General features: G+C 41.7%; 1 protein-coding gene across 2 annotated transcripts in view; it reads right to left on the bottom strand.

Moving 5' to 3' along the window:
• The window catches only part of NELL1 (neural EGFL like 1), a 731583-nt gene that overhangs the window by 35089 nt on the left and 671588 nt on the right, over window positions 1-24906 (bottom strand). Inside the window, exon 16 of one of the 2 annotated variants that reach the window (XM_005869404.2) lies at window positions 11151-11291. The exons of the other annotated variant lie outside the window; for it this stretch is intronic. Coding sequence (XP_005869466.1) covers window positions 11151-11291 — 141 coding nt within the window. The remainder of the gene's footprint in view (window positions 1-11150; window positions 11292-24906) is intronic. 2 annotated transcript variants of the gene reach the window in all.

Here is a 24906-nt window from a genome sequence, read left to right as displayed (position 1 = left end):
CCGACCAGGGGCTGCACCTAGGGATTGGGCCTGCCCTCTGCCACCCGGGAGCAGGCCTAAGCCAGCAGGTCGTTATCTCCTGAGGGGTCCCAGACTGCGAGAGGGCACAGGCCGGGCTGAGGGACCCCCTCTTCCCCCCCGAGGGCACAAATTTTTGTGCACCGGGCCTCTAGTATATATATAAGTACCGACATGTTTTTACAACAAAATAAATGTTTCAACAACATTGAGAAACACTAATATTATGAAATAGGATTCACAACTTTCAACTCATCCTAGAATATAGGAATCTTTATAACCTGGTCTCTATTTCCATATTCAGGGTTCTTTTTTGTCGCTCCCCACCCACAACACACCATGTACTAGTATATCAGGAACTTCATCTCCACTGAAGTCTCGCCATCCCTGGGGCACATTTTGATTTCCTTCCTGACTCTGTTCAATCCGAGTGCTATTCCTGCCTGAAATGCTTACTTTAATGCCTGCTTTTCTTCTCATCTAATAGACTCAGTGAAAATATATTTTCTGTGAAAGAGTCTCAGACACATCCCCACAGGCCCCAACCCCAAGAGGAGTTAGTCACTTTTTTCTTAAAGTCTTTTAGTTTTATTTATTTATGTACCTAGCTACTCTACAGCTCCACCTGCCCTACCTCCTCTCGCCCCATTCTAGACTGGAAGGATATTCTTCTCTGTGTGCCTTAGGCTCCCACATCGACGAGCACAGACCAGAACCTCTCAATAAATGCTCGCTGAACAAGTGAACGATGACTTTATGCTCAGAGTGCTTTGTTTGGTCTGAGTACAGCAGGTTAAAATCCCCTACTCATAAACCCACAGGTAAATATTTCAGAGCAACATGAGTAATCTCAACTAAAACAAACAAATCAATATTCATTTCAAAGATTCTGTAGATGCTGATCTTTGAGTTGCTGCAGAGACAGGGTTTTGGTTCTAAGACACTCAAGCCAGACATCTCTCTAATGAAATACTTGCTCACACTGTGCTTCAAGGAGGCAGGAGGCTGACAACTACATGGAATTCATTACCAAGAAGCGCTCAGAAACAAGAAAGCAGATAACTCTCCCTTGAGACCGAATTATAGATCCCTAGGTGGAAAACATGGAGAAATTAGGTCAGAGTTGTGACTGGAAACACAGAGTCTGGATCCTGATATTTCAATAGTAGTTTCTGCATCATTGGGGTCAGTGTCATTCTGAGATCCCAGTGACAATTGGTTTTGCTTCTTCCCAAAGATGCATATACACACATATACAGGGCATTCATGGATACCTCTGAAGGCTTTTAAATAACCCAAGTAAGTGGTTTTCAAATTTGAGTCCACCATAGAATCAGCTGAAGGGGGCTTGTGAAAAAAAAACAACAACCAAACAACCAACCAACAAACAAACAAACAAACATCTCCAAGCCTGACCCTCATATTTGCTGATTCAGTAGGTCTAAAAACCAACCAACCAACCAACCAACAAACAAACAAACATCTCCAAGCCTGACCCTCAGATTTGCTGATTCAGTAGGTCCGGGGTGGGGTAGAGAATGTCCATTTCTAACAACTTCCCAAGGGATGCTGATGCTGAGGGTCTGAGAATCACACTTTGAGAATTACTGCCCTAACCTCCACAGAACACTGAGTTCATAGGCACTAATGTTCAGACAACTATTTTTTTTTAGGAATACCCTACTCATTCTGTTGTCACTCATTTGTAACTGCCAACTACTCAGGAAAAAATTTAAAGAACAAAGTCATTTAAAACCTATAAATAAGATTTTGCAGGGTATATGCTTCAAGACACTGTGCAGAAAAAAAAAATCAATGTGCTACTATTGTTGCTTGATCTTTCCAAAAATGTCAAGTTCATAGTGAAAAGGAGGCCTTAAAGCAAACCGTAACCACAATGCAAAGAACCTTTTAGGGAAAAATGTCAGTCATTTCCTGTGTATCAGCCACATTATTCCTCTACTGTGCAGTCCACCCCTCCAATAAAGCCTTCCTACAGCGCCCATCTCTTCTTGCTTCCTTTTCCCAGAACTCCCACGGGGCCTGTTCCCACAATACAAAACTGTCATGAGTCCCCCTTAGACCCCTAGAGCCTGAATAAGCAACTGGCTTCCAATTACTGCGTCTGAGTTGCCATGGCCTGAAATATAACATTACCAAGTCTCCACTTACCACAATGAAAAGGAGAGCAGTCGTCAAAATATTATTAAATAATTAGAGGGTAGGCTGGCAAATGAAAAGGAGACAAAATATCTATTCAAAAGAGAACTACGTTAGTCAAAAACATGGGGACCTACACCATTTAGCTTAGAGACAAAGCGGCTATTCATACCGAAAAAGCCTTTAGAAAAATCACTCAGTACAGTATGGTAGAGTTGAGTGGATTACATTTTTTAATAATTACAGCAAAAGTGAAAGTAATAGATAAAAATTCCCATGTTAATAAGTTCCTTACACCAAAATGAAATGGTATTGTAAAAATTGCTGGCAATGAAAGGACAAGTAGTGTGCTTAATAACTTTTTGTTGCAGAAAAGCACACGCAAAACGTCTTTTGAGCAGCTCATAATTCCATAATACTGAACAAAGAAGGTTTCCTAGAAATCCCTAGAGTAGGCTCTATTCATTCATAAGTTTTCAGTTAGTGTATATTGTAGAGTGCCAAGTCCAAAAGGTGCCCGCCAGAAAAAAAGGGTTTTTAAGCCCAATAAATTGGGACACTAACAATGCATCATAAAGGCTCTGAAACTGCAGTTAATAAACTAGCTAAATTCCATTAATTTAGAATATCCCACACATATTTCCTCATAGAACCCATTGTTGAAAAACACCCCAGCATTAGTGTCCTAAGATCCAGAGTTTAATAAGTGCTCTGTTGGAGTCACTGCCCCAGCTGGGCTTTTACCACTGATGCTGACTGTAGGGCAAAGAACAGGCTTCAATTAGTCAAAATCACTCTGTTGTTGCTCTCTCTCTGCCAAGCAGAAGCCAGACTCCACTCAAAAATATGTGGCCTGCAGTGCAGAGCTGTGCTTCATAGTTCCCTGCAGCTGGGGACAGGAGGCAGTGACCACTCAGACCTCAGCTGCGGAGCACAGGTGAGTTAGCTTCCTCACCTGCCTGCCAGGTATGCCTGTCTTTTTGACTCATAAGCTTTTGATCCCCATGATGGTGACTGGACATCATCCCGTAGCAATATTAGACATTCCCATCATCTTGAGGCTGCTTTTCCCAGGGAACATGCTGATGCACTCAGGTGACCTCTTAGATGGCCATCAATCTAGGTCTTTTGTTCAGTTATGGGGTGGCCCCAGAAGGCACGGGCATGAAGCAAAACTTGAATTCCTCTGCACACACACACACAAAATAAACTAAATAAAGAGATCAAGCACTTTGTACTAGGGTGTATGTACAAGAACACAATGAAGTAGAAAATGAGGCAATTAGCTGAATAATCATCACTGTTTACACCTTAATTTAATCCTTTCATAAGTTATCTTCAGTTAATAAACAACCAGCTGAGGCAATTGTGGGAATGGAAAGATACACGGCTCTTTCACACCTGGCTGTGCCACCGGATGTTTCTCCTCATTGGCTACCTATCTCACACGGAGGTTTTGGCTCTTGTATTATCACTGGGACAGCAAGACCTGAGCAGGTAATAAAGAAAGAAATATTCCTGTTGCTTAATATTTCAAAAATCGTAAACATGTCTACAGTCCTTAGGAAGGATGTTGAATACCATTTCCTGGAAGAAGAAATCTACATGATCACGCCTGATATACTGGACATTTCCCTGCCTCATTGTCTTTGCCCCGTAAACAGATATTATAACAGCTCCCACCTGGTTGCTTTGTTCTGAGGATAAAAGGAGTTAGAAAGTGCACAACTCTTAGAAGAGTGCCTAGAACATGAAGTAATTGTTTTATCTTAGCTATCATTAGCATTTATTTTTATAACTATTATATACCTAAACCCTCCCATCCTTCAGGTCTAATCCCCATGCAGTCTGGAAAGACTGCTCTTTAGTTCTCTCTCTTCCATAATTACCTACATATTTTACAAGGTTGACAATTTCACAGTTAATTACAATCATATCAGAGTGCTACTGGTCAGTATGTGCATGTTGATTTTTGTCTCCAACTTGGCATTTTACACTCCCTGAGGGATGAATTCTCTGCATCCTCCATACCATCTAGATTAGTGGTAAGACCACAGAAGATTTATTTTTATGGATAAAATACATATAACAACACCATGATGATTATGAAGAGTTTTGTTTTAATAGTGTTCTAATTCTCCTCCTCTTTGTTATCACCCATGTTAGTGTCACCTGGACTAGACCCGAGGTCTCCTGGCTCCCCATACACGGAGCACTGCTTTCAAGGCCAAACCTGTTCCCTCTGCTCCAGGGCTGAGCATGACTGCCATTCAAAAGATGTTTGAAAAACAGGGAAATTGTCATTGGAAATTTACTAAACAGGGCTGGGCGTGGCCTACAGAATAGACTCTATAGTTGTTTAATGTTCTGTTAGAATAAGTCCCCAAAATGTCTAGTTTTAGGTCCAAAGTTCAAGTGGAGAATAGCCCACAGGCCAGGCTGTGTCAGCTGGACAGGCTGAGGGTGAACAAGAACCGTGGGTTTGTGACTGAGTTTAGTGCAATGAACTCTTTCCGGTATCATTTTGTGAAGTGTTTACCACCGAACTTGAGGGTGTACATTGACCCTCCCTTAGAAGTCCCAGAATATATCCAGTTTATCCTACACGCTGAACATCTCCAGGTGTATGTATGTATGTCTGCACTTGAAGGGGAGCAGAAAGCTCCTAGAGGGTCTCATGGGACAACATCTGCAACGTGTGCTCATGACCACTGTCCCTTTTCTACTCTGGATTCATATCACCTGATGTGCAGGGAAGGTACTGACATCAGTGGATAGCCAGGTGATGTTATTGTCAAGGCTAAGGTGAGATCAGATTAACTGTTAAGAACCTGCTGCCTTGACATCCTGCCCCAGCCCCAAAGCCCTGCCCCTGAGTTCAGTGGATAAAGTAACTCCCCAATGCTCTTAGACCAGACTGGATCGAGTATCTCTCCATCTGGGCCACATTCATTTTCTCTCATTCTATCCTTGCCTTATCTCATTGACTTCCAGCTGCTCTATGTAGAGTAGGGAACATAACTCTAGTGGTGGGTTCATCACTGATCTTACTTCCATTAGCATATTAAAAGCAGAAGCTTTGAGATCAAACACACCCAGATTATGGCCTGTGTGTGCCATTTATGGGCTTTGGAATTTGGAACAAGTCATCTTAATCCTTGGGCCCTTTTCTCATCTTTAAAATGGAAATAGTAAGGGGGCTTCCTTTCTAGGGTAGTTGTGAGAATTCAAGTAGTCAATGCATGCAATTCCCTGGCAGAGTGTCAGGCTCCTACCACAGGGGGCTCAGTTGGTGAGGATGGCTAACATTATGGGGTACTTACAATGCAAGTGCTGAACCTGCTCTTCCCATGCTAGCTTATTTAATCCTCTCAATTCTGCTGGAGCAATTATGAGGATGGCACTTTTGTAAATTGCTTAGAGCAGTGCCTGGCACAAAGTTAGCTCTCAGTGTTAGCTCTCATGACTATTACTGTTCCTGTCTTCATTTGACAGATGAGGGAGCTGAGGTGAAGGGGGGTTCAATGTTGACTATTAGTACCTACTACTTGCCAGGACATTTGCATAAAGAATACTTATAGCAGGAAACATTTCACCAGCAGCTATTACTTTAATTATTGTACGGTAAGGACATGAAGGCTTAGAGAAGTTAAATATCTTGCCAAATGCTGCTCAGTTAGAATGTGGCGGAGTTGGGATTTGAACCTATGTGGACTTACCACCTGCCTCTCCACTATACTTCACTGTTACCTCTAAGGCTTCATTGCCCCCCAGCCCACCTCCTCAGTGAGGTTAGCCAGGGAGCATTTCCAGGTTCCACCTGTTTTCATCTCCGCTCCTATGAGAACCACACTCTGGGCAGGAACAGCAGGACCAAATTCTTCTCAGGCCATTTCAGTCAACCCTGACACATCAACACGTTAAACTGACATCTTCCGAAGGTATTCCCTTGCAACCTCTCCTGGCTGGTCTATGTGGCTGTGCATGTTGATGCCAGTTGCTCAGCTGCTCTGACCACACAATCCTCACTGAGTTGGTTACAGGGACCAGAAAGCAGGCTCCAGCGTCTGGGAACTGGCTTCCCACAATCCAGTTCTGTGGAGGAGGCAGTACTAGGAGGCCAAGAGGGGCTGTGTCCCATAAGAATAGCTACTGACCAATAAAATGGGGTTTACTGGGATCTGAAAATCTTCTTTGATGCCCAAATTGTATGGCCAATATAATTTAATTCAATACAAGGTTATAAAGGATAGCAAAAGGCCTAAACTGCACTCTGGGCTATTGAGAACTGAGGGAAAAGACAAGCCTGATATGTAAGATTCATAAAAGAGGTACAAACATATAACTGTGGGGATATATAAGAGGGAGGCATTTTTTTTATTATTAGAGAAAATCTACAACAGTGATTCTCTACATTAGCTGAATACTCTTTCTAATCATTTGGAGACTTAACAAAAACAATGACCTTCATCTAAATCCTACAATAGATCAATTGAACTAGAATCCCAGATGTGATGTCCCACTGCAGGTATTTTTGAAAAGCTACTCAGGGGCACCCATTGTAAAGCAGGTGTGAACATCACTAGTTCAGGGGAAGGCCCTCATCAGGAATTTGACAAGTGGAAATGGGGATAGAGGGGTGGTCAGGGAAAAGCAGGCAAGGAAAGGAGAATAGAACAGAGAGTACAGGGTTTGGAAAGAGTGCACGATGTATTTGAGTAGGCTTGATGATCCACACAGAGAATGAGGGGGCGCAGAGGAGAACAAAAGATTCATGCACACAAGAAAGATCATGGAGACAGATTGACATCCGAGGGAGTTGGAATCTATTTTTAAAATATGTAAAAATCCTGCTCTTTATACATGCCACTGTTAACTATATATCAGTTTTCATTGCCAAATGACCCAGATAATTATCTATAATAATAAAGGCGTGATATGCAAACCGAACAGTGGAACAACCTTCTGGACGATCTTCTGGACGAAGCATGGGCTGCTACGAGGGCCCAGGCAGCAGCCAGGGAGGCTGTGAGGGCCTACCCTTGCATGAATTTCATGCATCGGGCCTCTAGTGCCAATATAAAAAAGCAATTTCTCACCACTTCTGTTAAAATAAGAATCACTGATCCCCACCATTGTGTCCAAACACAGAGTGCACTGTACCCTAAGGAACAATGAGTCACGGTCAAGGGCATGTACCTTGGTTGCGGGCACATCCCCAGTAGGGGGTATGCAGGAGGCAGCTGATCGATGGTTCTCTCTCATCGATATTTTTATCTCTTTATCCTTCCCCCTTCCTTTCTGTAAAAAATCAATAAAAATATATTTTTTAAAAAAGAATCATTGATCCCCACCACTGTGTCCAAACACAGAGTGCACTGTACTCTAAGGAACAATGAGTCACTGTCATCCTCTTTTGCAAATACTACTTGGCTAATTTTTGTGTGCCCCTCTTTCCTGGAATTATAAAGATAAACTGAAAAAAAATGACATACACACACACACACACAGAAAGAGAGAGAGAGACACTTTTCTTAATCTTCAAGAACTCCGATTCTGTCTGTCTAAGACTAGTCATTTCTTCAATAATGTGATCTACTTTAGGAGAAATAGGCAAATCTTAAACACTTTTAGTCACAAAAGAGTAAACCTTGCGTGGTGCTGTTCTTTATGGCATCAATAACATTTGATGCTTACAGTAACTGATGAAGTCAACAGAGCAGGTGTTATTATCCTTATCTAACAAAAAATGGCACGGAGTGCATTCCACTGTTCTCCTAAAAGCCTACAACTGCCACATTTTGGTTTCTATCATATGCCATTCCTACTATTATCTGGGGGAAAAGCATAGCTGAGTACATATTGCTAAAGCACTTAAAACTATTTTTAAAGATTGTTTTAGTTGCTATTTTTTTAATGTAAGCATTAGTAGCTGATGTTATTAAGGGCTTATTCTGATGTGATAACATTCAGTGCCATTAAGATATGCTCTTGCAATTCATAATATTTCTGGTCATAAATTCCTTAAGAATGAGATCTTACCTCTTTCACACCCATATTCCCAAAGACTGTGCTGATGCAATAGTTATTCTCAATGAATATTTTTTTCTGAATGACAATACTCACATGATTTTGTGATATTTGACATCCTGTGTATATATCACACTCTATAAAGTGAGTTATGTTAAACGAAATCGAAAATAAACCTGACCTTGATGTGGTTTAGATTTTCTATTCCTTAATCATTCGTGCCTCAAATGCCTACTACTGCGTGCATACAGTGGTCTAGTGGTTGGAGGTGCAGTGGTGAAGGACAGACAAGGTCTCTGGCCTCAGGGAATTTGCATGTTTGTGGCAGAAGACAATCACACACAGGCATATGCACAATAAACTTGAGCACAGAAAATGGTATAGAAGATGTGGAGGAGAGTGATCGATACAATGGAACTGACCGGGGAAGGACTACTTTAGACGAAATGTTTTTTCAAGGGACCATCTCCTTGAAAAGGTGGAACTGTAGCCAAGAATTAAATTTAAAGAAGAACAAAGTCATGTGATAAGACAGGAGTCGAGTGTTCCAGACACAGAGAACAGCAAAGGTCCTGAAACTGGGTGAGTTCACTGTCATGTTCAAGGTGTGAAAAGATAAAAAGGCCAACATACATAGGGCATGAGTCTAAGAGTTAGCCTTGGAAGCCATGCAAAGAAGTTGAAAATTTATCTTACATTCAGTGGGAAGGTAACAGAAGGTGGAAACAAAACAGAGACATGATCTGATTTATAAACCTATTTCACCAAGAAATAATTCTGAACCAACAGAGTTCCCTGAACTACCAAAGGAACACTAAATGATGCTCATATTTCTGTTCTTATTAAGACTCATTTACAAAGATATTTCTAAAAGTGTGGAAATGAAGGGGGGATTCAGATGAACAATGACCCAAGTTAGAAATGCCACTAATAAAAACAACTCTGTTCCCTTGGCAAGGAATCCTGTTTGTGAGGTTTTCCTGGAAGATCAAGGATCAGTTCATGGATGAACAAAGTGCCCCCCAGGGATGCAGGAGCTTCTGACCCCACCTTCCATGCCCCAGGCATGCTCCTCAGCACAACAGAGAGAAGCCAGCAGGTGAGGGGACATGACATCTGTCATCCTATCAGGGACATTTATGAGAGTGACAGGGAACACACTGATGTAATTGATAGTTACATAAAAACAACAGGTATAAGCAGGGACTGCCCTTGGGACCTGGGATGCTGAGTCACTCTTGACCCGGGCTTGAGTCTCCACTTGTGTGACAACAGCGATGGGCCAGGGGGCAAGGTGTCATCCTTTCTGTGACTGTGTTTCTTTACCAGCACTTGATATGGTTGCATTTTTTTGCGTTTATTGAACACCGACTACCAAAGGGTGTCATGGGAGAAACAGAAGAATAAAAGCCTATTTCATGCTCACAGTATAGTCTGAGAGCACAAACATTGTGCGGTGGTGTAATAAGTCAAGATGTAGAAACACACGCCAGAAACAGCTCTAGTTAGCAGAGGGGAGGAGTGATGACTCCTCTGAAGACATCTAAGAATGCTTCCTCGGGGTGCGGTGGTACACGAGCTGCTTGAGCTTGATCTAGTCCTATTCACAGAACACCTGTTTACTAGTATACTGAGCTGCACATTCCGAGCTGTATGTAAAGCAGGAATATGAAGACCCAGGATAAATGCAAACCGCTCCCTGAGGTTGCATTAACAATAAAGAATCATGGATAGAGCATGGGGCAGAATATGCTGGAACATTTAAGATTATAATAACTAACGTTTATTGAACATTTAACAGATATGAATACAATTAATTCTCACAACACTCTTATGAGGTACAGACTTGCTAAGACCTTGCCCAGAATAACCTACTTAGAAGAGGCAGAGCTGGAATATGACTGCAGGGAATCTGGCTCAAGGGTCCACGCTTTTAACAAGGACACTGCAGGCTTCTCAACAGCAACTCTAAATTGTGCTAGATAATTCATGCTGTTGCCTTTTGGCCCCTAATTCATCTTTGCTTTAAGACAATCTCAGGGGAGAAGTTAAACACACACACAAGTAGATCCCTGTAGCGACCTTTACAAAAAGAGATATGCAATGAGCAGAGACAATGAATTCTAACTCAGCCACCTTGACTTTGGGAACCCATGGTCAGAATGCCTGCCTGCTAGGACTGTCCAAATCAGCCTTAAGAATCAGCTGAGTCCACATGACATAAAAGAACTGAACCATCCAAGGCTCTCATATCAACAATTACATTTTTTATCAGCTGTTTGGATTTCAGGAAAGTAGTGAGGTCCTGAAGGTGATGAACTCCATTGCTAACTTCCTCCATTCAGCATTTAATAGAAGCGCAAGCAGGACAGTGATTAAAGGGGACCTTGCAAGGATGGTGGTGGCATTAACAATAATAAGGTTAATGCCACTATATGTTCGTACATTGATTCAAGCATATCATCTTTAAATACACAGTATCCAATTTAATCCTAACCATGCATGAGTATTACTATTCACAGTTTTTCATATTTACAGATGAAGGTTCAGAGAGGCACCGTGACTTTTCCAGTACAAAAGCTCCAATTCAAACGAAACTTTGGAAGTTCAGCTACAGTTCCTTCTCTCTCACAGCTGTGTCTCCAACAGTTAAACATTCCAGCAAGCCGCCCTGATGTCCTTTGGAAAGAACTAAATGCCTTAGCATACAGACCCAGACTCTGCCCTTTGACTCCTCCTGTTTCTGTTTAAAAATTCGAAAACCCCACACTGCCTAATTCCCGGCCTAATCCCTGAATTGCCGAGGGAGGGAGTTTGAAAACAGATGGGTTTAACCAGCGAGCGGTCATATTTTAACACCAGGAGCTGAAGAGAGTACCAGAGCTGGCTGCCCCTCCTGCAAAGGCCCTGAAGGATGGAGGGCAAGGCTGAAAGCTGCTTACCAACACAGGACTCCCCGGACAGTGAATAGGTCCCATCGTCATGGAAACCGCTTCTGCACTCACAGTGGTACCACCCTGGCAGGTTAACGCAGCGGGAATGGTGGTGGCACTCAATGATTCCCTCTGTACATTCATCAATATCTGCCTCAGAGAAAAACACAAGCCCACCAGGACATTAATTCTTTTGGCACTAACCCTTCAGCAAACACCTAGATATGCTCATGTCAACAAAGCAATTACAACTGCTCAATGACCTAAAATGCAAGTTACAGGAAGAACCAAATCCCATTTTCTTCAGAATCCAAATTGAAAGCTTCATCTTCAGATGCTTTCTCATTATGGACCAAGGAAGGGGAGCTGATGGCCATGGAGACAGTCCCAACTGCAAGTGCTGTGTAGGCTTCAGAGACACCAAAAACTAAACTGAGGATGTCTGGCCCAGCTCTGTTACTGCATGCGTAGGCCTTTTCTCGGATTCAGTAACTCCAAAGTAGTAATTCCAGATATTATTTGGGATTTTATTATCATATTCATGAACAAATAAGTTGAGTAAACTCTGGATTCACTAGTGTTAAACCAATGTTTCTTATAGTACGGTCTTAGAGGCTTAACACATTTACATGCCCGGCACAGCTTCGAGAGGAGAATAATATAAATGCCCTGTTTCCCAACCACATTTGGCTGGGGGAAGCTTTCTTTTGGGGGGGATTCCTTAATATTTTGGAAACTGGTGTTCTGGGGAGCAGGGTTTGGAAACTACTGTTCTAATTATTTTAAACCTTCTGATTCACTAGAGGACTTGATTTATGACCGTCAATCAGAGATGCTCATTCTCAGTCATTCCTGACAAAGGAAAGTCCCTTGGGCTGTGTCTGCTCAGTGCTAAGGACCACAATTTTTAGCCCAGCAAACACCTGGAGCGTGCATAGGCTCTCCAGCCCAAAGGCTGTCTCTGGGCTGGAGGGCCTGACCTTTGCAGAAAGAGGAGCTGTCACTAATGAAGCCAAGTGTCAGTTCATTCCCGCCATGTAATTATTTCTTGGAATACAGCCACTATTGGCTGGGAATCGTCCCCTCGCTCTCCTGGAAATATCTGAACCTTGGCAGTGTTATATGAATAGAAATCTAATTAATATTGGGATATAGCACATCATGATTAAAACCCTCTTTGCGGTCTTTTTCAACAGTTCCCTGCTGTAGGTGTCAGCTCGGGGCAATCAGCCACCAGTGGTCCTATTATCTAGACAAGTTCTGAACTGTGTGAGGAGCTGTGAATGCAGCTTGAAACCTGTCACTCTCATCATGCCATTTCAGCCAAGAAAAGAGAGAAAAGGGTAGTCTTTATTCCAGGCAACTCTGGCTTTAACTTTAGCTTTAGCTTTTCCCCACCAACTGCCCTATTCTTCCTTTATGGCTTTTCCCTGGTATGAAGGGTCCATGCAGTCTTTTGACATACAGTATCTCTTAGGTTTCTAAAATCAGTCTGCCCTCAGGACCCAGGGGTTCTATGGCACCTTCTGCAACTGCAGCCAGGGTGTGTGGACACGTATTGTAAGTCTCCACAGAATGAATTTGCAACATCTACTTTGTCATTTCTAAAATTGCACAGGTGTACAGTTCTATAGGACACACCTTGGGTCACTAAAAACTTCAAAAATTGAAACAGAGAAGTGACTGGAGGCGATGTTTCACTGAGAGGCAGGGCTGACCCTAGACTATGGAGGCAGTTCTGTATTTTTTAATATGGGTTACCCAGGGACACACATAACCAGAAGACTGATTTGCAAAGGTAACGTCTCTACATTCAGCTCAAAATACTCTCTGCAGCAACAAATTCTACCTCAGGCATTTATTTCCAAAGCTCCTAGGAAGGCAGTCTGGATCCCCACAGACCCTGTCACTTCTAGATCACCAAGAGTGTTTAAGTAGCAACCATTTAGCCATGGTGAGTGTGGTGGGGAACCAGGAGATACCAAAGCAAAGCTTCTGAAATAAACAAAACAAGGCTATGTCCTAGCTGGCCGGAGACAGGCCTCGTTCACATCTGCTGCCCTTTCACACTCAAAACCACCCCCGTGTGGAGGAAAAATCATTGGAAAATGTTACCAATAATTCCTCCAGGCTTCAATTTCAAAGGCAATTCCTAGGAGGAGGAATGGTGGCGAATGATGTGCAAATGTTGAAAAAAAAAATGTGCAGATAGTTTTATTCCCCAAATGGAATGATAAGAGAGAGCAGGAGAAGCTTCCGTGGCCCAGCGGGACCGAAGCTCTCTGGGCAGGGCTCTCTCAGGGAGTGAAGAACATTACAGGAACACATCTATGATTTCCCCCCAGACAAGCAATCCCTGCGTGGCATTGAACATGAGATAGGCGTGGAGCTGTCCCTTATCTGTGAGCTACATGGCCAGGGACTCGCTGGGAGTCGTAGCCAGAGCTCATCGCACACTGGCACCTGGTAACAAGGCTGCGCGTTGCTGATGTGGGTGCAAAGTTTATACCTGAAGCCAAACATTTCATTCCTCATGCAACCAGGCTCCTTGAGAGGCGCTCACATTTTCATCGTGCTCCTAAAACCGCCTGTTTCTTCTGCATAGTCACAGCAGGGTTAAAAGCAACCACCACAGACCCCAATCCAGAACACACTCAAAGGCTTTTTGGCAACATTGTGGGGGCTTTAGACATTATAAATGGGCTGTGGCTGCCTTTGTCCTCAGAGATCCGTTTCTCCTAGCTGGCACTTGCCACAGGCAAACAAACAAGACAGATGCTCTGGGAACGAGGTCTCGGTGAGTTCACTGTGGAATCCAACTCTGTCTCTCAAGGATTTCTGATAAATTGCAGTGAGCCTGGCTCATCACACAGGTTGTCAGCCATCCCAAGGGAAAGGGGCAAACAAAAATAACCATGTTTCCTTCCTATACCAAGTCCTAGGATTGTGTTTAAATTTCAGTTTAATCCAGCACAGACCTGAAAATGTGGCAGAGGAAACAAGAGATGCCGGGGGGTTGAGAGTGGAACCTATAGTATTCATTTCTGGGCCCTCAGTGCCAAGTGTCGGCAACATAAAAACTCACATTACAGCCCAGGTCAAAGGGCTAACAAACGGTGACACCGGGTTCAGAGTGACACAGGACCTACATTTGTCACTAGTCTATCAAGAAAGAAAGTTGATCCATCAAGAAAGTTTTACAAAAGATAACTCTTATTCAAGTCATATTAATTGAATGTGCCAAGGATGGTTTTTGTGCCGTGGTGGCTGGAAAGGTGATAGACACATGATTCCTGAAACCCAAGAACACCCAATCAAGGGGAAGGGATATACACACTAATCCTTCAAATCCCAGCCAATGTCACCTTCTCCAACTCCTCCAGGTACACAGTCCCCCATCCCCAGGGACTCTATATACACACACACACATCCATGTCAACATACATCTTACTCTATATCACACCTATTTTCCGTTTGTGTCCATCTTGCAAATGTAAATTTCTCAAAAACCTAAGAGACAACATCTTAGGTTGACATTTCTTGTGATAGTGAGTATCAAGAATATGAAGGTGCCCCCAAAATGTTTGTGGGAATGAATGAATGAATGAATGAATTACAAAATAAATGACAATGAACTAAATGAAAGGAACAATGAAAAAGAGCTATCCCAGAGACTCAAAGGGCCACAAGATTTCCTGGTGTTTGCAAATCACAAAGATGTAATGTCAATTCACAAAACTAAATATAACGGGGTTAGTTTAATCTTTATATGTTATTTACCACTAAAAGACGCCATGTGGTTTTATTTAATACTTGCTTTTATGTCTAATCTTTAGAGATTTTTAAGGAGGCACAATAGGCAACAAAAAGACATAGTTATAATTGCCTTCAAGGAAGGATCCTGCCTATACCTGGAGTTTTTTATCAATATCGAAAAACAGATGACTACCCAAGGTTTTTTCATAGGATGTGCCCTAAGCAACACACTTAATCCTATTTGGAATGTACAGTGAATTTGTTCCCAAAAGCCATTTGCAAACAAATCCTTCGATTCCTGCAAAATGCTAGTGTCTTGAATTGGATGAACATCTTCCTTTACCTGATATCCTGCCCTCTCAGATTTGCTACTTGAAGATTTATAAAAGCAGACAAGTTTTTCTTAAAGCTTATTTCCAAGGAGATATTTTTTTGTATTTCATATTAATTGGTTCACAGTGAAGTACAGGCTTAAATTGCATTTGAAATACATATTTTATCAGGATTTATGAGGAGGTGGCATCATAAGAAAAACTTTTGATACATTCATTCATTCAACAAAAGCTTATTGAGCACACATGTATAAAGGATTGTATTACACCCTGTGATACCGAGATGAAAAGGTAAGCTTCCTGTGCTCCTTACACACAGAGTCTATTAGGGCAACCTGAACTGTAAAAAAATAACTGTGGTTAAGAACATGGGCTTTGGAGACAAACATGACTTCAATTTCCCACTCACCACCACAGGAATGCATTGTTTAGATTTTTTCAAATCTTTGTTTTCACATCTGTAGATTGAAGAGAATAAAAATAAACTTCACAGACTTATGAACAAAGAAGACTTTTAAGCAAAATCTATTATGTTTCTTCTTTTGTATAGAATATTCACTTTGGACTCTTTATTGCTGCTAACAATGAGCAGATGGGCAAAAATAACTCATATTAACTTGTAACCAGGAAACTGGTAGGGATTGCAAGATGACTTCTGGATCTTTAAAAACATTCACTTTGCCCTAACCCAGTGGTCGGCAAACTCATTAGTCAACAGAACCAAATATCAACAGTACAACGATTGAAATTTCTTTTGAGAGCCAAATTTTTTAAACTTAAACTATATAGGTAGGTACATTGTTATGAACTTAATTAGGGTACTCCTAAGGCTTAGGAAGAGCCACACTGAAGGGGACAAAGAGCCGCATGTGACTCGCGAGCCCCAGTTTGCCGACCACAGCCCTAACCAGTTTGCTCAGTGGATAGAGCATCAGCCTGCGAACTGAAAGGTCCCAGGTTTGATTCCAGTCAAGGGCATGTACCTTGGTTGTGGGCACATCCCCAGTTGGGGGTGTGCAGGAGGCAGCTGATCGATGTTTCTCTCTCATCGATGTTTCTAACTCTCTATCCCTCTCCCTTCCTCTCTGTAAAAAATCAATAAAATATATTTAAAAAAACACAAAAAATTCACTTGTATTTTGAGATAATTATAATATTGTAAAACATTCAGGAATAGAATCAATGAATCTAGTATATATGCCTCCTGTAAAATGTGAATTATCTCCTCCCAAAAGGGGCACAAGTACACTGAACACAAACCTAATTATTATCAAATATTTGCAGAATGCCAGGATTGTACTCAACAAAACATGCATCAGAATGTTTGTGGGAAACTAAAAAGACAAATAAATGAGAGAGAGAGAGAGAGAGAGAGAGAGAGAGAGAGAGAAACTCTGTGGTAGAAAGAGGCTAGCTTTCCCATCTCCTCCTCTTCTTGGGCTCCCAAGGCTGTGTCTTGAGCACACCTCCTTTGCCGATGGGTGAGGCCATGTGAGTAAGCCAGAAATAATGTAATTCCAGCATGGCTCACAAAAAAACCCTCCTATGAGCCTCTGCGCTGTTTCCACCTGCCCACGGGGGCTAAGGTGCAGGGAACCTTGAAGCCACTTGTTAAAAATGGCAGCGTCTCTGTCTGCCTGGCTTCCTGCAAGACTGCAGCACAGACCGGGCCCTGTCATGGACTATTTATGCTATTTATACGAGCAAGAATGCATTTCTGTTTTACTGGGCCAGGACACAGTTTGGGGTGCCTTATTGCTACAGCCAGCATTTTCTGTTTGGATAGACTCCTTTCCATATTCAGGGGAAAGACTGTGCTCTGGTCAGAACTCACACAGACACAAACAAGCAATCTCTGAAAGGAAAACAAGCAAACAAGAAAAGAGGCTCCGCACCAATCACTGACTATTATACTTAAGTCAAGGGCCAGATAACAACATGCAAACAAGACCACACTTTGTAGTCAGCTACGGTTGAGTTTGAGTCCTGGCTCTGTTCCTTTCTGGAGGGGTGACTCTGAGCAAGTGATTTATCTTTTTTCAGCTTCACTTTCCTCCGCTCTTAAATGAGGACGCTATTCCCTAGCTCATAGTGTTATTTTAGGGATTGAATGAGATCAATGTAGAGCCACTCTACAAAGCAAGGCAGGAAATCATTAGGTATGCGAAAATGAACATTCTCTAGTTTCTGTGTCCATGTCAAGACAGTCCAAGTGTTGGGGCTTCAATTCCCTACATATAAAATGGAAGGATTGTGCTACAGCATAATCCAGTCCTCTCTAAGCTCTAATACCCTAGGACGGGAGACATGGGCTGTGGGCTTATGCCTCCATCTGCTACTGACCAGCTCAATGGCTGCTATAAGGTTTAAGTGGCCTCTTTGAACCTTGATTTCTTCATTAGCCAAGTTGCAATTTAAAAAAAAAGCATGTTTTGTCTGTTTCACAAAGGAAACTCTTGATAAGGTATGAAGAAGCTCTGGAAGTCAATTGACTGCTACACAAAGTATATGGTGATATCATTATTACTGTGTCTTCTTTATAAGTACTGATTAGCCACTAGTCTTGGCCCATTAAGCTGAAAGGTGCTTGTTATGAATAACAGTGGCAATGGCATTGGTTATAGGACTGTCTGCCTTTTGTACATCTCTTTCTTTACTGACTTGACATGAGAGACTCAGTCTCTTCTTGGTGTTGCCCTTTTTGTGTTATCGCTAAAGTCTTTCTTTTTTGTCTGTCTATTTTCTAAACACAGCATTGCCAAATCCTTCCATAGAGGACCAATTTATTTGCACTTCAACTCTTTTCTCTAGTCTGCAGGCTCAATGATAAACATCTCTAAACTGACCTCTAACATAAGTTTGTATACAAACTTGTATCACCTAAGAATTCGCTAATCTCAGAGGCCTCTTCATTTCAAACTCCTTCTGCCCAAACATACAGGGTGGGGCAAAAGTAGGCTTACAGTTGTGAGTATGCAAAACATAGAGTTTACTCTTGTATTATTTATTAATTATTTTCCATACAAACAACTGCACACCTAATTTTGCCCCACTCTGTATATCTTTCTATATATCAAACTAATTTTCTTCCCCAGCACTCTTCCCTAGCTCTCCTTCCTCACAATCAATGCATTAAAGGTTAAAGTTTTTATAATGGCTTACGTCTTACCTGATCTGCCTGCTCTTATCTCTTTGAATTCATCAAACATTGTTTCTTCACCTTACCCAGGACACTACACTGACTTTCTAGCTATTCCCCAGGCATATCAGGCATGCTGAGGTCTTGGCATGTGTTGTTTGCATATGCTGTTCCCTCTTAGAATGTTCTCTCAGATGTTCCCATGGCTTTATCTCTCAACTTCCAAGTCTTTACTTGCCTATCCATCTTCTCTGCAAGTCCTTGCCCTGGCCACCATGTCTAAAATTGCCACATACCTACTCACTTCAGCTCAAAAATTCACCATCCTTTTTCTGTATTTATCCTCTTTGCATGCACTGCCACCTAAAATACTTTACATCTTACATGCATATCATATTTTGTGTCTTCTTCCCCATCTAGAATTTAAGCCTGATGAGGTGATATGAGAACAAGACAGGACCTGGGACTTGGAGGGCACAAAGTAATTTGTGGTATGAAGGAAAGACAGAGGAAGGGACAGAAAATACACTGGAAATTCTATCTTTGACATCCATTCTCTAGATCTGTTGCCCACACCCTGCTCCAGTTTCACTTTTTCTGAAACCTGAATGAGTACAGTATCTCCAGGCTGGCCTTTCAGCCACTGTCCCCTCCAACCCATAGAAATATTTGGCTACTGTTTCCAAAACCAATTACTCAAAAAATTTAATTAAAGTAACACCAGCTATTCTGGCACTCAATAGCAAATTCAGCTTGGGGATGCCACTTTCCAACTTTATATTTTAATTATATAATTTTTATAATAAGCAAAGTTTAAATTAGATCTGTATTTTTCATCCCGTACTCTACAGAGCACTCTTTGGTAGACCAAGTGAATCTCAAGACGCACCTACTTGGAGTGACCATGGAGCAACTGAATGTTTCTGTGGCATAGATCAAGTACAGTTTCATCTCTAGGAAGCTTGATGATTTTAAAACACTGATATAGATCATATTCACCCCCAGCCTGAAAATCCTAAGATTCTGCAATGTTATTACACTGTGCTTCTCTAGTACTTACAAATGATCCTTATTATAAAAGTCTTCCACCAGGCAAAGTCAGAAATGACAGAATTCCTGACATACTCCTGCTGTTTAGCAAGCTGGATGGAAGGCTTGATGACTGAAGGTGTAGCCAACTTGGTACCATGGGTGGAAATCCAATCAAATCACAGACACACAAACTGGCCTTCTAATAACAGTGCACTACTGAACCAACCCTGCCGCCAGATTTTTTATCATGAGATAATTTAGGATTTTATCAGTAACTCACAATCACTTGAGTTTCCTGTTCCTTGCAACCAAAAGCAATTCTAACTAGCAGGATATTCTTATCCCTATATTTCAGATAAGGCACCAGTTCCTAAGAGAGCAAATAATTTCCATGGTAGATTGAAACTTGTTTTTCTCTGATTCCAAATCATCAGTAGGTTAGTCTACCTTTCAATAGGTCACACTGTCACTCTTAACAAAGTTGATCCCTGTGGCCTGATGTGTTCAGGGTACTGAACTGGCTAAGCTTTACTTTTCCCTCTCATGCCATCCTATTGAACCCTGAGAACATCAATCCTTGATTAAGACAGTGGTGAAGCCATCTTGAACAATGCTTTGTTTTCCTGCTTAAAAGGAGGAATGCAAGTTTGTTTTAAATTTACTCTTGCAGAATGTTAAACCTATCCCTTTAAGACAGGTCCACTTTTTTTTTTTTTACTTTGAGTATTTCAAAAGCCTGCATTATTTGTAATGGAGGTATTTATGCAGACACAATAAATACGATAATTTACCAGCAAATAAAACGGAGAGCTTCAACCCCCAGTGAGAAATGGAGAATTTAAATAAGTCCTTTAGAAACCGTTACCATATTTCTGTCACCATCTGATTATACCGAGAAAAAAATTATTTCATGTTGCGTAATGGCAGACAAGCAACAATTATAATGAAAAAGTTCTTTTGGAAAAAAAATAAAAGCTTTTATTTGTCACATTCACAAAGTTCTGTGATTTTAGCAACAATTATAATGAAAAAGTTCTTTTGGAAAAAAATAAAAGCTTTTTTTGTCACATTCACAAAGTTCTGTGATTTTTTTTTTGAAAGAAAGAAAATTATCTTTTTTCCTCTCTTCTGTGAGTTGGGGAAAAAAATCAAAAGAGAAAAGTGAAGCGCACTCTTAGACAGAAGGCCCTGGGCTTAAGATTCCCAAAGGCATGCAGGCTGGTTTGTCTGGCCGGAGCTCCTCAGCATCCTAGATGCCTTTGGTTTGAAAATGTCTTTGCAGGACTGATGCCGCTCACATGGGACCCAGAGACAGGAGTGGCCCCATGAGTCAACCTCGGAATCTTGGTAACTTGAGGAGCTCAGAGCCAGAACCAAGTAACTACAAGAGGAAACAAGGTGTATAAATAATTTCCCTTTGAACAAACAACCATTCAAATCGAGAAAGCTCTTAGGCATCTGAGAAGACAGGCTACCAAGAGCGTAGATGACATAGGGTGAGGATCACTCAGAAATGAATTAGAGGGTGTTATCATTGCCTGTGGTCATGTGCCTTATGTCCTTTCTTAGTGCTTATAAAGAAACAATAGCTCCTTCGAATTGTGTGATTTAGCCATTGTAATGCCTGTGATAACTAAGAAAGTCTAAATTCTATGTGATTAGAAAGCATTGAATCATAGAGGAACAGAGGAATGGAATTTTTATATGCTACCATAGTCAAGGTCATACACTCCAAGGATTAGAGGCTCCAAGCAGGCAGTCTAGTGGATGATGTAGCCCAGGCATCAGTAAACTGGGCGGAGAACATGCCCTGCCCCTGGGAAGCAGCTAATACTTAGCTGCAGAAAATGTCCCCACCCCAGGCCATGTTGGAATCCCAGCAAAGATCCTTCTTCATGCAGTTGACGGTTCACTGGCTACTTCTGACTATATGGTTGGTTTTATTACTATTATTATTTTAAATACCAGTAAGGCCAACACAGGGCAGGACACATGAAACGTATTTTCTTTGAACTTGAGCCTCTGTTGGCAAATGTTGAATCCTAGTACCATCCTTTTACACATAGAAAATGTGAAGCTCAATGTAAGAGGTGATTTACCTAAGGTCCTCTACTTGGTAGAAAAATACCTAATAACATACACCATGAATCAGTTCAACAATTGTGTTTAAAGTAGTGATTCCAAACTGCTAGATATACTTGGAAGGCACATTCTCTCTCTCTCTCTCTCTCTCTCTCTCTCTCTCTCTCTCTCTCTCTCACAGATATTTATCACCTCACATGTGCACATAAACTTTTCTAGATGATGAAACATAAATAAGAGAATGAACATTTCTTCGATGTCTATTAAGTGCCCAGGCACTATGATTCGGACTCCATGGCAGCCCTAAGAAGTACCACTTATTCTCCCCATTTTACAGTTAAGAAAACCGAGAACCCATGTCACTCTCCCAAGGCCACAGGACAGTCCATGAAGGAGCTGAGATTCAAGTGCAGGGTTACTAAAATGAAATACTCCTTTTCCTGCTATGCAATACTACCTCTTCATGGTGCCTTCTGTGGAATCTTAGGTAAGCGTACATGAGTACATGGTCTCTTTCTTTGAGAACCTCACAGCCTATTGAGGGAAACAGACTTAGAAACAAACATCTCTCTGGCAGAAGCTAACTACACGGAAAAACTACATAATTTTTTTGCGGGGGGACACACTCAGCACCAGGTCTGCAGGAAGCTACTCACTCAGCTCAGTCAAGCTTCACTTGCTCCTCCCTCACCAACCTGCAATGAAACAAAGTGGAGATGCCAACCTACTCCCTGCAATTTCTAGAGAATGTTCCGGCTTCCCAATCAAACTCAGACCATGAGCTCCTAAGGTGTGTTTTTGCTGTGAAATGCTGTAGGCTTGGCAGCAAGAATGACCCCTTGGGCAGGTGCAGCATGGCACCATGTCCAATGTGCTGTCAGGTGCCGTATTTTGTTTGATCCTCACACTCCCACAATGAGCTGGGTGCTTTGGGATTCAGACGCTCCCTTCAAACATGATGAAAAGAGGCTGCGAAAGAAACTGCTCAAGGTGGAGAGCCCCGCAGACAAGTTCCGCCCCCTGGCTCAGTGTTCTCTGTAGCCTTACATGCTAACTATTTAGGCACTTGGTGATAGAGGAGAAAGGATATTAGAGGCAGGAAACGGAAGGAAGTTCCCCCAGAGAGAATTCGCTAACATGTTGCAGTGGAATTTGATTGCTGTCGGTGGTATTTCTATAACCTCCTTCATCTCCTGAGCTTTCACTTTTATTGCATCTTTTTGGTTTCAGTAATTTTCCATCAGTTACTCTCATTTCTTTTCCTTGGTTTGCACCAAACACTGAGATTTTCAGAAAGAAGGACAAACACAATAGCCATCGAATCCCCTGACTGTTTAGGTTGAGGACCACTGAAGGTCAATACTGTAAAAAGGATGCAAATGTCTAAAAACAAACAGGAAAGAAGAATGAGTAAATAATTTAAGCATCCACTCATGATTGCTCAGGAAAAGTAAAGTCATCCTTCAGTAGAGCGTTTCACTATTGTTGTTGTTTTTTATCCTCACCCAAGGATATGTTTTTGTGTGTGTTTTTAATTGATTGCTTCAGAGTGAGGAAGAGAAAGAGAGAGAGAGAGCGAGAGAGAGAGAGAGAGAGAGAGAGAGAGAGACAACAACAAAAAAACACTGATGTGAGAGAGAAACATTGATCAGTACCTCCTGTACCTGCCCCAACTGGGATCAAACCTGCAACCCAGGCTTGTGCCCTGACCAGGAATTGAACCTGCAACCTTTTGGAGTACAGGACTATGCTCCAACCAACTGATCCACCCTGCCAGGGATCACCATTTTTTATTATTGTTACTGCTTTATCCTCAGTCCTATTCCATCTTTAAGCTACAGGAGAACTTTCTTCTAAGAAGGTTTCCATCATCCATTACCATCACCCTGACCATCGGTATCACCTTCATCTCCTAATCCCTGGCTTCTCAAGAATGAATGACATTGCCAAAGGAACAAATGCATTGAAAATCGGTCTTCAACAAAATGGAACAGGAATGAAACTGTACAAAGAGTAGTTTCCCATTTCCTAGGGCAGGGCTTTTCTGTCACAAAGCACAGACCTCTGAGCCAGATCTATTCTGCAGTCTCAGGACAGACGACCCAAACAGTCAGCCCTGGGAACAGAAACAGCCCATGCACATCACGTGCTTTTGCTTGACACGTAGAGAGTTATATTTAACAACTGACCCAGGTGCCAAAGGAAAGAATCTGGAGATTTCACATACAAATTTTGGATGCCTGGCATCTCTAAAAAAATCTGATCTAGCAACATTGGACCCACATTGCCCCATGGCAACCACTGGTAGGAGATGAGCAGCGGCTGGTACCTTTAAAGAGGGCTTAGTCTCTCCATGCAGAGCAGTCCATACGTGGTTCACTTTACTCATGCTTGACAGGTGTCAACATCTGAATTTACGGCACCTGCCAGAAGAGGCTGCCCTCATGCTGACAAAGGCAACAGAATTCTACACTTTCTGTATGGTGCACATCTGATATTACAAATATTCTTAGTATACAATCTCTATAGAGGCATTTTGATATACCAAATAAACACAAGAGTTAAACTAAAATCATAAGGCAAATATTTAAATTAATATAAATTAATGTGCTCAGGATTTCAAGTCAGTGGATCTGGTGAGATGGAATGTAAATGGGCTTTGTTGGTCTACATCTGTTGCAAATATTTTTTTCATGGTCATGTAGCTTATGTTTTCAGATGGTTTGGGGTTGAATTCACAGACCTGTCCTTTCCTTATTGTGTGGTTTTGGATTCTATGTCCTCATCTTCCTTACCTTTAAAATAGAGATAATAATTCTTGCCTTGAGATTGTTATAACTATTAACTGAGAGGAGAGCTACTGTTTGTAGCAGGTGAATAAACACGCTGGTTTCCTTTTACCCCACACCTTTGTTACCAAGGTTACAAAGTAGAATTTGATCTATTCCTGCCTTTTAGGAGACACATACATATACAACTAAAATCTATGACAATAATATAATATAGTTATAAATCAAATACAGTTAACTACAAAATCAGAGCTACCACATTATTCTCTCTAGCAGTAAAATCCTGGGATGGCATACTCCCTGGTAACATGAATTCAAAGATAGTATAGTTTCTGAGCAGACATTACTTCTCATTCTCTGCCTAGCCCTCATTATCAAACATAGGTGAAATAAAGTGCTTATCTTTTGGGGAGATAGAAAGAGAAGAGAAGGCGAGGCCACCAGTAAACAGGAGACGACCTTGTTTCAAGAATGAGAATGTGCCCCATTTGCCCAATATTCTTGTGGGATCCTTTCAACCAAGAGGTTACCAACTTACTAGGACATTTCAGAAAAACAGCAGCATAAACAATCCAGGACAAGGAACTAGAACCATCCATCCTCAATGTGATAGTGAGGTCTGAGGACGATCACCA

The sequence above is a fragment of the Myotis brandtii genome, unplaced genomic scaffold (assembly GCF_000412655.1).
Source record: "Myotis brandtii unplaced genomic scaffold, ASM41265v1 scaffold293, whole genome shotgun sequence".
Lineage (NCBI taxonomy): Eukaryota > Metazoa > Chordata > Mammalia > Chiroptera > Vespertilionidae > Myotis > Myotis brandtii.
This window is presented reverse-complemented; position numbering and strand designations above follow the sequence as displayed.